Source organism: Dermochelys coriacea, chromosome 1 (genome assembly GCF_009764565.3).
Source record: "Dermochelys coriacea isolate rDerCor1 chromosome 1, rDerCor1.pri.v4, whole genome shotgun sequence".
Taxonomy (NCBI): Eukaryota; Metazoa; Chordata; order Testudines; family Dermochelyidae; genus Dermochelys; species Dermochelys coriacea.
In genome coordinates, this window is record NC_050068.2 from 164,344,352 (window position 1) to 164,361,734 (window position 17,383).

General features: G+C 40.9%; 1 protein-coding gene across 25 annotated transcripts in view; it reads right to left on the reverse strand.

Moving 5' to 3' along the window:
* ITSN1 (intersectin 1) overlaps positions 1–17,383 on the reverse strand; it is a 228,939-nt gene that overhangs the window by 127,362 nt on the left and 84,194 nt on the right. For all 25 annotated transcript variants that reach the window (XM_038406525.2, XM_043508140.1, XM_043508169.1 and 22 more), the window contains 6 exons: positions 17,076–17,139; positions 10,929–11,066; positions 10,087–10,202; positions 7,880–8,142; positions 6,853–7,002; positions 6,427–6,567 (listed from right to left, as the gene is read on the reverse strand). In XM_038406525.2, coding sequence (XP_038262453.1) covers positions 6,427–6,567; positions 6,853–7,002; positions 7,880–8,142; positions 10,087–10,202; positions 10,929–11,066; positions 17,076–17,139 — 872 coding nt within the window. The remainder of the gene's footprint in view (positions 1–6,426; positions 6,568–6,852; positions 7,003–7,879; positions 8,143–10,086; positions 10,203–10,928; positions 11,067–17,075; positions 17,140–17,383) is intronic.

Sequence of the window (17,383 nt, forward strand, 5' to 3'; positions counted from 1 at the left end):
GGCAATAAACAAAAATTCACGGTCCATGACCTGTACTATATACCCCTGACTAATCTTGGGTGCTCTGGGGTAGGGTGGGGGTGGGGGGGTGGCCCAGGAGTGCCACAGGTGCTCAGGGGGAAGGGGTTGGTGCAGCTGGAAGTTCCCATTGGCCGGGAACCGCACCAATGGGAGCTGCAGGGCCGGCGCATGTGGGCGGAGGCAGCGTGTGGAGCCACCTGGCTGCACCTCCACCTAGGAGCTGATGGAGGAACATGTCGCCGCTCCCTGAGGTGAATGCTGCCTCACTCCCTCCCGTGCCCCAACCCCCTGCCCGAGCCCTGAGCCCCCTCTATACCCAAACTCCTGCTGCGGGGGTGGGGGTGTGGTGGTGGCCTGAGACTGTTCCAGCAACCGCTGGTGCAGCTGGCCCAGGTGCTGCCTGAGCTGCTCAGGCAGCCCACAGGCCAGTTGCAAAGGCCACTGCAGAAGTAACAGAGATCCTGAAAAGTCACGGAATCCATGACTTCATCCCTCTGAACTCGCAGCCTTACCCAGAGCAGTATTAATATCTAAAATTTACGCAGCACCTTTCATTCTAAAGGATGCAAAAGTTCTTTACAAGCTACATAAACAAGCCATTTTACCTACCATAAAAATATAGCCAATTCCAATGTAGAAGGAAAGAATTGTTTACAGTTCACAAAAATAGTATATGGCAAGAGAACATGTACTCAGTTTAGTCTGTAGGAAAAATGCAATTACCTAAAATAGCATTTGTCATAAGAACATCAGAATGACCATACTGGGTCAGACCAATGGTCCATCTAACCCAGGATCCTGTCTTCCGACAGTGGCCACTGAAAGACGCTTCAGAGAGAACGAACAGACTAGGGCAATTATCAAGTGATCTATCCCGTCATCCAGTCTCATCTCCTGGTATTCAGAGGTTTAAGGACACCCAGCCACAAGGCTGCATCCCTGATCATCTTGGCAAATATCATTAATAGATCTATCTCGATGAACTTATTCAATTCTTTTTTGAACCCAGTTAAACTTTTGGCTTTCACAACTCCTCCTGGCAATGAGTTCCACAGGTCTACTGTGCATTGTGTGAAGTAGTACTTCCTCATGTTTGTTTTAAACCTGCTGCCTATCAACGGGCGACCTTGATACCTGTGCTATGTGAAGGGATAAACAACACTTCCTTACTCACTTTCTCCACACCACTCATGATTTTATAGATCTCTATCATATCCCCCCCTCATCTTTTCTAAGCTGAACAGTCCCAATCTTTTTAACCTCTCCTCATATGGAAGCTGTTCCATACCCCTAATCATTTTTGTTGCTCTTTTCTGTACTTTTTGAGATGAGGCAACCAGAACTGCAAGTAGTATTCAAGATGTGGGCATATTGTGGATTTATATCATGGCATTATGATATTTTCTGTCTTATTAACTAGATTCTATCCCTTTTCTAACAGTTCCTAACATGGTTAGCTTTTTTTGACTGCTGCTGCTGCTGCACACTGAGCAAATGCTTTCAGAGAACTATCCACAATGACTCCAAGGTCTTTCTTAAGTGATAAAATTAATATAGACCCCATCGTTTTGTATATATAGTTGGGATTATGTTTCCCAATATGCATTACTTTGCATTTAATCAACACTGAATTTCATCTCCCATTTTGTTGCCCAGACTCCCAGGGTTGTGAGATCCCTTTGTCACTCTTCGCAGTCTACTTTGGACTTAGCTACCTTGAATAAGCTTGTATCGAATGCAAACTTTGCCATCTCATTGTTCACCTCTTTTCAAGATCATTTATGGATAGGTTAATCAGCACTGGTCCCAGTACAGATGCTTGGGGGACTCTGCTATTTACCGCTCTCAACTATGAAAACTAACCACTTATTCCTGTTCTTTGTTTCCTATCTTTTTCCCAATGAAAGGACATTCCTTCTTATCCCATGACTCCTTACTTTACTTAGCACTCTTTGGCATGGCATGTTGTCAAAGGATTTCTGAAAGTCCAAGTACACCAAGTTCACTGGATCACCCTTGTCCACATGCTTGTTGACTCCCTCAAAGAATTCTAATAGATTGACGAGTTATGACTTCTCTTTACAAAAGCCATGTTGACTCTTCCCTAACATACGGTGTTCATTTATATGTCTGTTCTTTACCATAGTTTCAACCAATTTCCCTGGTACTGAAGTTAGGCTTAATGGCCTGTAATTGACAGGATCACCTCTGGAGCCTTTTTTAAAAAAATCATTGTTATATTAGCTGTCCTCCAGTCATCTGGTACAGAGGTTGATTTAAGCAATATGTTACATACCACAGTTAGGAGTCTGTATTTGAGTTTTTCCAGAACTCTCGGGTGAATACTATCAGGTCCAGGGGAACTACTGTTTAATTTATCAATTTGTTCCAAAACCACCTCTATTGACACCTCAGTCTGGGACAGTTCCTCAGATTTGTCACCTAAAAGGAATGGCTCAGAAGTGGGAATCTCCTTCACATCCTCTGCAGTAAAGACTGATGCAAATTTAGCTTTTCCACAGTGGCCTTGTCTTCCTTGAGTGCTCCTTTAGCAACTTGATTGCCCAATGGCCTCACTGATTGTCCAGGACACCGGGGCAGCATATGTTTAAAAAACTTTGCAAGGATTTGGGTTGCTTAATGGGGGGGAGGGATTCGCAACAGTTTCACCACACAACTTATCTAAATTTGTACACCCCTTTGATTTGTGGTACATTCTTTTAAACAATTTCTAGGAACAGCTTAAGTGTTTAGGGGTAAAGGCAAATACAGGTGGTCATTACTTTTACATGAAATTTAGGCTGTATGCACGTCTTTTTTAAGTAGTCCTTATGTTACATAAAGGGATTATACTGTATGAATTTCCTAACTTGCAGCCAGTTTCTCCTTCAGTTAGCTGCTACTTGTTAATTTGAGCCATTGTTGCAGTATGTAAACAGCAGCAGATTTTAAGATGCTGTAGACTTAACTGATGCTTGAGTTTGCCAAAAAGTTTTGAAGGACTTTTTGTCATTGTTTGCGTCAAATTAAGTTTAGCACTGTAAGTGCCACAGACATCCCTAAACTGAAGCTTATTTTATTACAATGATTACTACAATCAAAAAAAAGCTACTATTGTGAAGGGCCTAACAGTTTAACCACATCATCATACTCCTTCAAAGGAAATTTAGACGTTTAAAATTTAAACTTAAGAACATAAAATTGAAAGCCATAAACTAAAATGATACTATGTGGGCATAAAATTGCGAGATTTAACTCCCAAGTGCTGACTTCGCTCGAGTGAACAGACTATGCTGTATATGTCTTGAAAAAAAGTAACTGTAGGTTTGAGTTTTAAGACAGCTTTAACCTTACATCTTCACAACTGAAATTTCAATTCATCCTCTTTGAAATTAAGAATTAATAGTAATAGTTCTGCAGAAGCACCAGAAATCCCCATCATGGACCAGGACCCTATTGTGCTAGGTGCTTAACAAAACACAGAATGGTCATCCCTGCCCTAAAGAGCTTACAATCTAACTAAAAGTACAATGAATATCAAAACATTTAACATATACATCAAATCGCTCCTTGCTTGTCTGAAATTTGGGACGGTGAAGGAGAAAAAACAGGCGAGAAAAGAAAAACTAAACTGCCAGGACCAGACTAAAAAAAAAAAAAAAAACAAAACCAAAACCAAAACCCCCTACTGTATATTTTACCTGGTAATTTCAGTATTAAAACAACACTATTTTCTAACTTTAAAATACAGGAAAATAGCTTGGTTTCACACCAGGAACATAAAATCTTTCTGACAAAACATCACTGCTGTCTGCATGTGTAAAATAAGAAGTCACTTGAACTAAATAGTACAGTGAAGAGACAAATTCTGCCCTCAGATATACATGCACAGCTTCCAGCAAAAGTCAGGAAGTGTGCGTACATGCTGAGGGCAGAATTTCACCAGAGATCCTCTGCAGGAATCTAAATTATTTTCTCATTTATTTAAACATGACAATGTTAACTGTTAAAGAAACAGAATAATACACTACATTTGAGTATCAAAAATCATAGGTCAGTGCCCCCTTCACACTCTCTTTCCATCTACAGCAAGGATATGTTAGTAAAATACCAAAAGCTCATTAAAATAAATCTGAATACTGGATGTTCACAGGAAAAGAGATTTTTCACTTCTCTTGACTGAGATATAAGGGAATGAGAGTCCATAAATCTGAATTTATTTCAGAGAAGTTCTATGGCCTGTGTTACACAGGAGTTCGGATCAGGTGATCACAGTGGTTCCTTCTGGCTTTAGCATATATTCATAAATAAAATATCTGTAAGTATCCATTCTATGTTGTGGGAGCTCATCCTACAAGCTGTATTTAAAAAAAAAAAAAAAAAAAAAAAAAAGGACTTTCCCCACATATATAAATATCCAAACCCATCCACCATTTAACTTACTATGGTCCCAAACACTTGTGGTCATAGAATCATAAAAATGTAGAGCTGGAAGGGACCTTGAGAAATCATCTCTGTGGCAGCAAAACCAAGTAAACCTAGGGCCATCCCTGACAAAGGTTTGTCCAACTTGTTTTAAAACTCTCCAATGATGGGAATTCCACAACCTCCCTTGGAACCCTATTCCAAAGCTTAACTACCCTCACAGTTAGAAAGTTTTTCCTAATATCTAACCTAAATCTCCCTTGCTGCAGATTTAGGACATTAATTGTAAGTATGGGCTTTCAACCAGTTGTGAATGCACCTTATAGTAATTTCATCTAGACCACATCTCCCTGCTTTGCTTATGAGAATATCCTGTGGGACTATGTCAAAACCTTACTAAAATAAAGATACATCTCATCTACTGCTTCTCCCCCATCCAATAGCCCTATCAAAGAAGGAAATTAGGTTGTTTTGGCATGATTTGTTCTTAACAAATCCATGGTGACTATTTTTGATAGTCTTATTATCCTGCAGGTGCTTATAAATGGATTGTTTAACAAATTTGTTCCAGCATCTTTCCAGGCACCAAAGTTAGGTTGTCTGATCTATAATTCCCTGGGTCCTTTAAAGATAGGCAAACATAGCACTTGCCTTTCTCTGGTCTTTTGGGACCTCAACCATCCTCCTAAGAGTTCTCAAAGATCATTGCTAATGGTTCCAAGATTGCTTCAACTAGTTCCTTAAGTAACCTAGGATCAATTTCAACAGGCCCTGCTGACTTAAGGTACATGCAACTTATCTAAATATTCTTTAGCCTGTTCTTTCCCTTTTTTGGCTTGCATTCCTTCTCCTTTGCCATTGATATTAGTTGTGTTGAGCATCTGGGCACCCGTTAACCTTTTTAGTGAAGACTGAAGCCAAATAGGCATTAAACACCTCTGTCATCTACAGTCCAATGGCATTTTTCACAACTTCATAGAAGGAATAAAAAAGTCTAACCTCCTGCATACCACAGGGGTTGGGATTTCACTCAATGTTTTGTTGAATTGGAGCTATCAGTAACATGTAATTGAAACTGGAACTATCTTTCAGAAAATATCCAATCTTTATTCAAAGATTCTAAGTGATGGAGAATTTACCAAATCCTTGGTAATTTATTGCAATTATTAACTACCCTTATCATTAAAACTTTCACTCTTACTTCCATCTTCAGTTTTCCATCTTCCAGCCTCTTGATCTTGTTATGCCTTTGTTCGCTATACAGGCTTTTCACAAGACTGTTGTTCGCCACAATGTGCTGGTGAATTCCAACTTGGGAGGGGGCTGGATTGAGGGTTGGAGGAGTTTGGTAGCTAGTTCTTATGGGTAGTACTTATATTTGAATGTATGGGATGGGCTCCTATAGATAAATGTGTATTTTAATAAAAAATCCACCTCCCTCAATTCCCTGTACATTTTCAGATCGACAATTTAAATTACTTCTTCCAATCTGAAAAGTGTGAGATATTGCTAGGTTTCAGAGTAGCAGCCATGTTAGTCTGTATTCACAAAAAGAAAAGGAGTACTTGTGGCCCCTTAGAGAATAACAAATGTATTTGAGCATAAGCTTTCGTGAGCTACAGCTCACTTCATCAGATATACATCATATGAAGTGAGCTGTAGCTCACGAAAGCTTATGCTCAAATAAATTTGTTAGTCTCCAAGGGGCCACAAGTACTCCTTTTCTTTTTGAGATATTGCTGTGCATGTTCAATCAAGTGCTGCTAACTTCCAGTGTAGCAAGCAATTCCTATACATAATTTTAAGAGTGACTTGATCTTTTGGGATGAAAGACACTATAAAAATGAATTAGAGGAACTGTTCAGGAATGACAAAGTAGCATGCAATGTTTGGCGGGGAAGTTTGGTCAGGACGCTTCCAGATGGGTGAGGATATAAAACAAGCCTAAAGGCTAAACATAAGAATCACCAGCATGCTCACCTGTAACTGCTGTTGCAAGTGTGTAATTTCTGCAATTCTCAGTTCTCTAGATTTGTTTGTGCTCTCAATTTCATGTCTTTGGATAGACAATCGACACCTGATATCCTGAAGCTTTCCCTCCAGCTGATGTTTTTTATCATTCTTCAGCAAGAAGAGATACATTATGGTTACTACAATAATTCATCATGCAAGTCTGGATTTTATACACTTTCTAAAACTAAAAATAGTCGGTTAGTTGTAGAATAAAAACCAAGATGTAATTATGGAAACTAATCAAGATTCTGTAGTGTTTGTTACTGTGATCTTGTACTTCATTATAGTGATCACCACTATATTTTTTCTCTTAAATACAAGTTTTTTGGAAATGCTTGGTCATATATAATAAAATACTTAAACCTACAACATTTTAAAAAGATCTTCACTTACTAGAGCTTCCAACTCAAATTCTAAAGTCTTTTTCTTTGCCTTCAGCACAACTATGTCCTCTTGTTCTTTGTTTCTTTGATTTAGTAGTTCTTGCCGACGATTACGCTCCCACTCAAGTTGTCTTTGCCTTTCAAGTTCCCTTTTTGCAGCCTATAGTATGTAAAAAAACAATTACTGTTGAAATGCCCAGTCTGTGAATCTACCCTATTCCCTCATTAGAATAGTTCTAGTATAGTGTACACTGGAAGCATTAATATATGCCCCTGTTCAGAAAAGTACTTAAGTATATGCTTAGCTTTAACAACAAGAGAATCATCCCACTGCTTAAAGTTAGGCATGTGCTTAAGACCCTTGGTCAACTGAGGCCACAATCAGCAAAGGCGATACTTTTTAAATATGTACATTTCTTCCATTTTAATAAATTAACCCACATTTAATTTGACATTTCAATAAACTCTGAATAATCACACACAATTTCTCAAACATATATGGGAGCAGAAGGTCAAGTGCTGCTCCATTAAATTTTAAAAACAGTTAAAGTGTGGTGATTTCAAAACACAGCAGCTCTTCCTAAGCTTGCCATTGAATTTTCTCTTCACCTAATGTACTGACTGCATCAGAAGCATGAAGAATTTCCAACCCCAGGCAGAAGTCTTTGCTCCTTCATTGAAAGCAGGACCACTTCACGTTGCAAAAAGTTTTGAGGTTGGAGGTCAAGAACACTTTATGCTACATCTAACTGTCTGATCCATTCAGTATGATGGGAGACATTTAACAAGAAAACATTCTAGATTTAGGTAAAGTTGTCTCTATCTACTTCCAGGAAACTTGAAACTGAAGTCTGTTCCTTAATTGTAGCAGGAAAAATATTTCACTAATAAACTGATTAGTTTCTAAGGAATTATAAACAAGTAAAGACTTTTATAATAAAGAAAGCATAGTAAAATACTTGCCAGCATACTTTTTTCGGTTTTGTTCAGATCAAAAGACAATTTTCAGAGACACTAGTACCTCTGTATCCATTTACCTCACGCCTTTCTATTTCTTTCCGCCTTTCTTCTTCTCTCTGACGTTCCAATTCGCGTTGTTTTTCTAATTGCTTTTCTAGCTCCAGTTGTCTTTTACGTTCTTGCTCCTGTCGTTCACGTTCTTTCCTTTCCTGCTCCGCCCGTTCCAGTTGTGCTAGACGTTCTTGCTCTTTGCGTTGCTGTTCCAGAAGGGCCTGCCTCCGCTTTTCGAGCTCCAGATTGCCACGTTCAAAGTTCTCACGTTTTTTATCTTCAAACGTAACTTCAACACAAGAAAATGTGAATCGTGAAATTAAGCTTTGCTTTGTCGAAAAACCAACCAACCAACCAACCAACCAAAAGGACTATGAAAACAGACTGGTGAACCAAGAACAGTTTGCTACATGCAACAAGTGTCCAACAGTATTCCAACCTCGTTCTCAACTACGGATAAGCAGAACTGTAATGAATACTTTTTGATGTTGTCACTGGCATTTATATTGCCATCTCCACCAAAGCCCTCATCTTTACTTGAAGGATGAATTCCAGGCCTACCCTTTGGGCTCCTGTGTGCCACAAGCTCAGCTTCTATCCAGATGTGTATACTGGAGTTTAGGCAGTCCATTCCCCCCCAGTCTTGCATACTCTAGGATTTGAAGCCTCTCAACATATGTGAATTGTATACTATCAAGTGTGTGTTGTTCACTGAGAACCAAAAGTCCAAGTTTTAATCTAGTAAAAGCTATGACTTTCCTAGGAGATTAGAAACCACTGCCATGTCGCACCACTGAGGTGGAAGCTAACTTATTACAAAGCCAAGAAAGTGCAGGCTATGATTCATTAATTTATTGAGAAAACTTCTGAAAAAAACTGTCCAATTGAATCCAGACAGTGAAGAGCACAATTTTTAAACTACTGTGCTCACCTTGAGCCTCACATTTAATCACTTAATATATTCACTGATTATCATTTTATTTACAGCACTTTGTTTATAATAGAGCAGACACAGAAAGAGGTAAGTTAAGTTTGAGATGCAGTATAACAGCTTAAGAGCAATTTAACTGCAGTTACAAAGGTATTTTTCTGTGAGCTACATATTGCATGATTTCAAGATATTTTTCTGATAAAACAACACTAAGACACAAGTGAAAATATGACACCAAGCTTTGGGTTTGGTTCAGTCACTAATTGCCTCAGGGTTAGATCAGTGATATAGTGATAACACATCCCACACAAGACATCAGTTTGAGGATTCAAGTTAGATCTCTCACTCCAGGATTGGCACTACTTCAAGGCACAACACAGGAAGCCTGTTGAGGGGGTGGCAATACCACACATCATTCTACCAGGGCCACCATCTTGCTGCCACAGAGTGGTATAGAGTAGATTCATTAGTGAAGAAAAAGGAGTACACTTTGGATGGGTGGAAACAAGTTTTGTTTCTCTAGTTCTCTGAAAGAATGCAGTGAACATTTCAACTAGAAATATGCTCTAAAAACTCATCATGCAGGATAAGCCCAGCTGGCTGCTGGTTGTTACTTTTGCTTCACACCAACAACTACGTATCAACCCAATCATAAGCCAAGAATTCCTCAATAAAGTTTTAGATGTTTTAATATCAGAAGCCATTTAGTTAATGTTCAGAAAACTTGATACCTTCTTAAACAGAACTGATTAAAAATGTATAAAAACAAAGTACACAGATTACAATAAAATAGACTTGTATATACACACTATGGTCCTGATTCTCCACACAGGCCAAAATGCACTCGGTGCAAGTCCAGGGGCGAGTGGGGGGGTGTGTGGTCAAAAGTAACATTTACCATTATTGCAGTAGCCCCAGTCTGGGCCTACCAGCCATCAGTGCAAGATAAAGCAGTGTGAAAACTGTTCCCGTGTCTGCTGACAATGGTCCACAGAAGCCATTTCAGAAACTGGGAATCAGTTGGACACAGCAACATCTTAGCCACGCTTCTTGCATCACAATGTAACCTTAACACAAAAATCTTAATGTTATTAAGATATGTGAGTAGCTGATAGTGCTTTCTGCTTTAACAGGACAGAGCATATCTAAACTTACACTTACTCATGTGAAGAAGAGCTCTGTGTAGCTCAAAAGTTTGTCTCTGACCAACTAAGTTGGTCCAATTAAAGATATGACCTCACACACTTTGTCTCTGATATCTTGGGACCAACACAGCTACAACAACACTGCAAACTCACTTACCTGGCAATTTCTTTTCCAGTTGTTGCTGTTCTTCTTCCAACACTGGTTCTTCTGGCAACCTTTGGTCTACAGCTACTGAGCTTATCACAGAGATGCCACTGCCAGAGCGTACTCTTCTGCCAATTAAAAATAGTTATAAATTGTGTAAACCAATTATGGCCAAAATGTTTGACAACTATGGTCTAGGCAAGAGCTCAAGAAGCAAGGAGATACAGAAACTCAAAGTTTAATTAAAAAAACATTGTGTGTAATAAGTTATGAATCGCTATCTGTAAGATTAAATTTCAAGTTCCTGAGACAATGAACATATGTAAAGGTGCCATCTCATTGCAATTTTGCCTTGGAAAAGGAAAATGGAAAAAGAAGTAGAGTAACTCAGTGTTTGAAATCCATAAATACTACTGGACCACAAGCCAGAATTTACTATAGTAGAAGTTCAGGCAAGTTTTGAATTCTCACATATCTCCTTGTGGTGCAGTAAAAGGGAGGGTAATACTGGGTAGCTGAATTACAATACATTTTAGTTCAAATTGCTTTAGCTCTCAGTTTATTTTCCTAAAATTCACTTATTGACAAGAACTGTACTCTTAAAGTAACTTCTTGTGATGGAGCGTCTTCATTTGCCAGTAACCAATAATAAAAGCTACAGCAGACATTTCCCCAGTGAGAGAGTATTGCATGCTGTCTGTGCAATGCAAAGATAATGGGATAAGTAGCAGCTTTTTCCAGCCTCTTATCCTCGACTTCCACACAACTGAACGGAAAGATCAAAATAGGTTTCCCAAACAAAGCCAAGATTAAGTAGTTTAGGAATTAAATTGCACAATTTATAACCATTTTACCTAAATGAAGGTGGAATATATTCTGGAGGCAGTGCAGGTGGCAATGGTTGGCCAGACATGGCCACATCAATTAAGTGCATAGCCAGAATAAACTCTTCTGCTGTAAGTTTTCCATCTTGGTCAATATCTGAAAGATTCCTGTTTAATGAAAAGACCCAAATAAATCAGCTTTAAAATAATTTTTAAACTCAAATACTGGTTAAGTGGCATGGTTTCTATATTATCAGTTCACAAGTGATTCATTTTTTCTTATTTCTATTGTTAGACAATTGACAACAATTTCCCCCCCATTTAAGTTTAAAATATCTTACGGCTGGGCTGAAATCAAGTGTGCCACCCCTCTTCCCCCAATTTATAATCTCTGCATCCACATCTGGTCCATAGTTTCTACTCCTTCACCCTATGCACCCACTACAAAAGGCAAGATTGGTAGGTAGAGTCTTGTTCCTCCCACAAATATCCACTGCACAATGCAGTGCAGCGAGGGTCAAATTGGACTTGTTTATGGTGGTTTAGCACAGCAGCACTTTTTCCTGGAGACTGGTACCATGTTCTTGGAATTTAAGCTTTCATTTAAAAGAAGTTAAGATCCAGCACTGACAAATACAAAGAAAACTTGAATGTTAACCAAGTATAAACCAAGGCAATAATGTCTGATGATGGCCTAAACCAGTCTTGACACGTGTGTGAAATGTCTTTATTCGTATTACGAGTTTAAAATTTTCATCATTAGATTTCAGAGTTGTAGCTTCATCAGTTATTAGATTCAAAGCATATAGGCAAGGCTCATATTGCAGAGATCTCAAGCGTATATGGCTTTATTTGTGGGCAGAATTTGGAAGATCACTAACCTATTCCTCCCTTCCCCACCCACCACTGATCCATGTCTGTGCCACTGATCTCCTTAGTGGGGCCATCCCCAGCATGGGCTCACAAATGCTGCCTCCTGCACACAACCACACTTGCTCTACTTCCAGAGGATAAGCCTCAGGGAAGTGAGCAAGATCACCTCCCTCATGGAGTGCAAGTCTCTTTTCATATACGGGTGCTCCCCTGTAGGTGTGGCAGCACCCCCTGCACCTGGGATTAGAGATCTTCATAAGCAGTGCCTGTTGGACTGCACATACACACTGTGAGTGGGACATATATATAGCACTGTACGGCCTGATCACCCCCAAGTTCCTTCTCTGTTGCAGAGCTTATCTTTCAGCTCTGAAGCAAAGGGGAGAAGGATGGGGAGTGGAACACCCATAGGTGACACATCTCAAAGAACCTCAGTTACTGCACAGAGGTGAGTAACCTTCTCTTCAAGTGATGTCTCTGTGGGTGCTCCACTGTAGGTGATTATAAAGCATTACCCCCAGTTGGAAAGCTGGAGCTTTGGAGAGGCATTTACTGTGGATAATAGGCCAGCATGTCCTAGAGGAGTATCTGATGCGGCGTCCTGAGTAATGGTGTAGATGGCTAAAAGTGTCCGCTGATGTGCGTGGCTACTTTGTTAAGAAAGGCGATCAAGGTGGAGAGTGAGTGAGTGGAATGTGCTCTAGTTTCAGGGGGAGGTTATTGATTGTGTAATTAGTAAGAAAGATGTATACACTGCGAGATCCACTTGGAAAGGCATTGCTTAGAAATGACTGCTCCTTTCTATCTTTTGGCCATTGGGAGGAATAAGCATGGTGATTTCCTGAAAGGTTTAGTTCTGTCCAGGTAGAAAGCTAATGCTCATCTGATGTCCAGGGTATACAATGTTGTCCCATGTGGGTTGCTGTGTGGCATTGGAAAGAAGCAGAGAAGGTGGATAGGTTGGTTTAGATGGAAAGAGGATGGTACCTCAGATAAAACTTTTGGGTGTGGGCGTAGCGTAACCTTGTCTTTATGAAAAATTTCACCAATCCACCGGGCAGAGGTGATAAAAAAAAAAGCTGTTCTTGTACGATAAATGAACATAGAAGCAAGTTGCCATTGGTTCAAATGGAGGTCTAGTGACCAGAGTCCCAAGCCAGGTAAAGATTTTGGAGTCCCTTCAGGAATCATTTAATGAGCAGGTGGGTGAAGATGGAGTGGCCGTCTATCTCGCAGTGAAAGGTTGTGAAGGCTGCCAAATGCACAGCTATGGAGCTTGTGGATAACCCCAATCTTTTAAAGGTATAAAACATAGTCCAGGATAAGTGGTAATGGAGAACTCAGTGCCTCAAATTAATGGGAGGTGCACCAGGATTGAATTCTAGTCCATTTGTGGAGGTAAGTGCGTCTAGTCATATTGCGCCTGCTGTTCGAAAGTACATGTTTAACTGCTTCCAAAGAGGTTATTTCTGAATCCCGGAACCATGGAGGAGCCATGTGTTCAGGTGGAGTAGCTGTGGATTGGGATAGAGGATGCAACCCTCATCCTGTGAAAGAAGTCGCTGAGTGGTTGGAGAGCATACTGTCACGCAAATGAGGTAAGTATACCGGTTCTGGGGTGGCCATGTCGGAGCTATAATCATGATTCTGGCTCTGTCCCCTTGGTTCTTGTGGAGTACTCTGAACAGAAGGGAGGGAAGGCACAAAGTACCAGTGTATCCCATGTGATAAGGAATGATTCTTCCAGGGATCTGCATCCTCGACCCAATGTTGAGCAAAACTGAGGGCAGTGGGAGTTCGCTGGTGTGGCCAAGAGGCCTATGGAGGGTAATCCCCAGCGGTTGAGGATGTGCTGAAGGACTCACGTATCTTGTTCCCATGTGTGACTGTAGGAGAATCTCCTGCTCAGTGAGTCTGCAATGGTGTTCTGGTGTCCAGGGAGGCATGCAGCTATGATAGTGATGCAGTGTTGGATACACCAATTCCATAATTTCAGTGCCTCTAAGCATAGAGGGGGATCTCCCTCAACCTTGCCTGTTGATGTAGAACATACAAGCCACATTGTCAGTCACGACTCTGATAGCACATCACACTATTAGTGGGAGAAAACATCAGTAGGCACTGCAGACTGCTCATAACTCGAGGACGTTGATGTGTAAGATGGATTTGGTTAAGGACCATCAGTCCTGCACTGTGCGAGTGTGAAGGTGTACTCCCCAATCAATTAAGGAGTTGGTTGTTAGAATCATGGACGGCACTGATTGAAGGGAAGGGATCCCAACACAGATGTTTTTGGTCTGTGTCCACCAGACTAGTCGGTTCTTGACCTTCATAGGTATAGATAGGAGTTTGTGAAGGATGCGTCTGTGAGGTCCATAGACTACGTAGCTACGCCTGGAGATATAACACATGCGTACTTTACCATGAAGACGGCTGCTCCCATGTGGCCAAGTAATTGGAGACGTGCTTTGGCTGAGATCTGGGGACAGGTTCTGACCGTGAACACAAGATCAACTATAACTAAAAATCTGTGAGCTGAGAGGAAGGCTCTGGATTGTATGGCATCCAATTGTGCCTCGCTAAACTACAGGTGTTGCACCAATGTTAGTGTAGATTTCTCCAGGTTTATGCGAAGGCTGAGGCTTGAGAAAAGGTCCATTGTCATTCAGACATTGTGAAGAGCAGTCATCTAAGTATGGAAAGACGATTACGCCTTCTTTGTGTAGATAGGCAGCCACTACCACAAGGACTTTGGAGAACACACTAGGTGCTGTCAAGAGTTTGAAGAGCAACACTTTGTCATGGGTATTTTTAGTAAAAGTCACGGACAGGTCACAGGCAATAAAAAAAATTCATGGTCTGTGACCTATCCATGACTTAATCTTGGGGAGGGTGAGAGGGTGTGAGAGGGAGGGAGGTACTGCTGCTGGGGCAGGGTGGCGCCTGGAGCCAGCGGCACCACTGCCAGGGCTAGCAGACCCTGGGGTCAGCCACACTGGCCACTGCAGAAGTTATGGAGGTTGTGGAAAGTCACGGAACCCATGACTTCTGCAACTTCCGTGACAGACACTGAGCCCTAGTAATCAGTCCCCAGGATGAAATGGAGAAACCGTGTGTGAGCAGGGTATATTGTGATGTGAAAGTATGAGTCTTGGATGTTGAGGAACAAGAACCAGTCCCCATGTTCAAGTGCTGGGATAATGGTAGAACAGATAACCATCTTGAAGCATTGCAGTTTGACTAACTCATTTAAGTTTTGAAGGTCTAGGATTGGTCTCCATCCGCCAGATTTCTTTTGGATCAAGATATAATGGTAACAAAAATTCTTCCCTCTACGCTGGGATGGGACCGGCTCTACGGCTCCCAGTTGCAGAAGGTGATTTCTTCTCGTAGAAGGCGTTTGTGAGAAGGGTCCCTGAAGAGGGACGGGGAGTCGGGGGGTAGATAGGAAAGGAATGGAGTATCCTTCCTTGATTATCCCTAGGACCCACTTGTCTGAGGTAAGTAGCTGCCATGATGGAAAGAAAGGGGACAGAATATCGCCAAACTGGTGGGATGTTGGAGATGGTTGTTTTCACTGGAATAGGGGGAGGCTTCTCAGGGCCTCGAACACAGCTTCAAAATTGTTGTTTGGCCAAAGGTATGTGAGAGGTTGCCCCTTGAGGAGTCATGTATGTGCTTGGTATGGGGCTTCTGTTGACAGTGTTGAGTATCGCAGTGTTGTTGGGGGGTGTATTGCTGTGGTCGGGATCATGGAGGAAGTTGACGCTGGTGAGTAAATGACAAGAGAGCAGAGAGTTACGTAAGAGTCCTTAAGGAAGTGTAGGGACTCATCATACACTCCGCAAATAATTTGTGGCCCTCAAAGGGTAGGTCCTCGACAGTAGCTTGTACCTCCTTAGGAATGTCAGAGAGGTGCGGCTATGATGCTCGTCTCATGACTACTGCAGTCATGATGGAATGGGCAGTGGTATCCATGGAGTCCAAGGGGGCTTGTAAAGCCATACAGGCCAAGAGGTGTCCTTTGGATACAAATGCCTGGAATTGCTCTTTTTTGTCATCAGGAAGGTCTTAGCAAAGTTCCTGTATTTTGGAATAGTTGAGATAATCGTATTTGGCCATGAGAACCTCGTAGTTGGATATCTGGAATTGGAGCGTAGCAGATAAATAAAGCTGTGCGTCCATAGATCCAATTGCTTCCAGTCTGTCATGAGCAGTGGATTGAGGTTGGTATTGGTGTCCCTTTTTGTGTACGGCATTGACAACGAAGGAATTTGGAGTGGGGTGAGAAAAAAGATTCCATGTCATTTGCAGGAATGTAATTTTTTTTGTCTGCCTGCTTGCAGATTGGTGGGATAGACACTGGGGTCTGCAGAGCACCTTGGTGGGGTCGAGAAGGGTCTCATTGACAGGAAGGGTTACTTTGGAGGATGAGGATGCGTGCAGGATGTCGAGGAGTTTAGGAACAATGAGAATAAATATAGTTGACATCCTAGCACAGGGGAAATCAAGTGGCATGGAGGCCATTTCAAACATCACAGAAGGTGACCCTGAACAATCAGGAACCAAAATACCAGGAGAGTAGTAAAAAGGCAAATAAATAAATACTAAAGCCACTATGCAGTTACACAGCAAGGTACAAGAGATTACACAGGCTGAAGGAGAAATGAGAGACCTGGTTGGTTATGTTAATAGAAGGCAATCCACTTTGGCAGATAAGAATGCGGAGATAAAACACAAAGGACACTCCTTTAAAGCACATCAAAGAGAAGAAACTCAAAGAGTTAATGCTTCTGCCAGGACACAACTAGGGATAAAGGACAATTTTCAGAGGCTACAGTTTTCTTTACTACACATTTTAAAAAAATACTTTTTTGTATTAAGTTCTGGGGTATAATTTCACTACAGGTAAGAGAAACAAAGTAGCTTTTTTACAAACAATTAAAAGACAAAACCAAGTAAAAATGTCAGATATGTTTTCAACCCACACAGAAGGTGAGAATTACTATAGGTATCCAATGTAAAATAAACTTGAAGAGTTCCTTTTATGAACCATTTTTTATATTTTGTAAGAATTAGCGGACATTAGAAAAATGCAGTGGCAACTAATCTAATTCCTCTGATAATGCCCTTTATTAAATAGTAATGTTAACGTGTACAAGTATGCAATTTTTAATGTATATGTTGTGTAAAGAAAAAGACTGCAAAATTTAACAAGTTAGTGGGGGGGTGGGGGAGAAGGGTATAATCCAGAGTGATAAGTACAGTTTCTGATTTGATAAAAATTAAAGGAACTATCTTTACCATATTGTAGCCAACTGAGCCTGTGGCAAACTTGATTGCATAAGGATAGTTCTTGCTTGTGGACCTAACAAATTAGAACAAGGGTTAAGAAAACAAACAAACAAAAAATCAGCAAACATTCTGGAGCAGAACTCAGTTTTAAGGGGCTGACCTGAAAAATATCAGTTCCCTATGTGTTAGAGCTGAACATACTACTACTCAGAACAAACTGTCATGGTGCACAAGAGGGAAGTTATTTTAACAGAATATCTAAAATTAAGGAATGCTGCTAGGGTTAATAATCCCACATTTGATGTACCCTTTCCCAC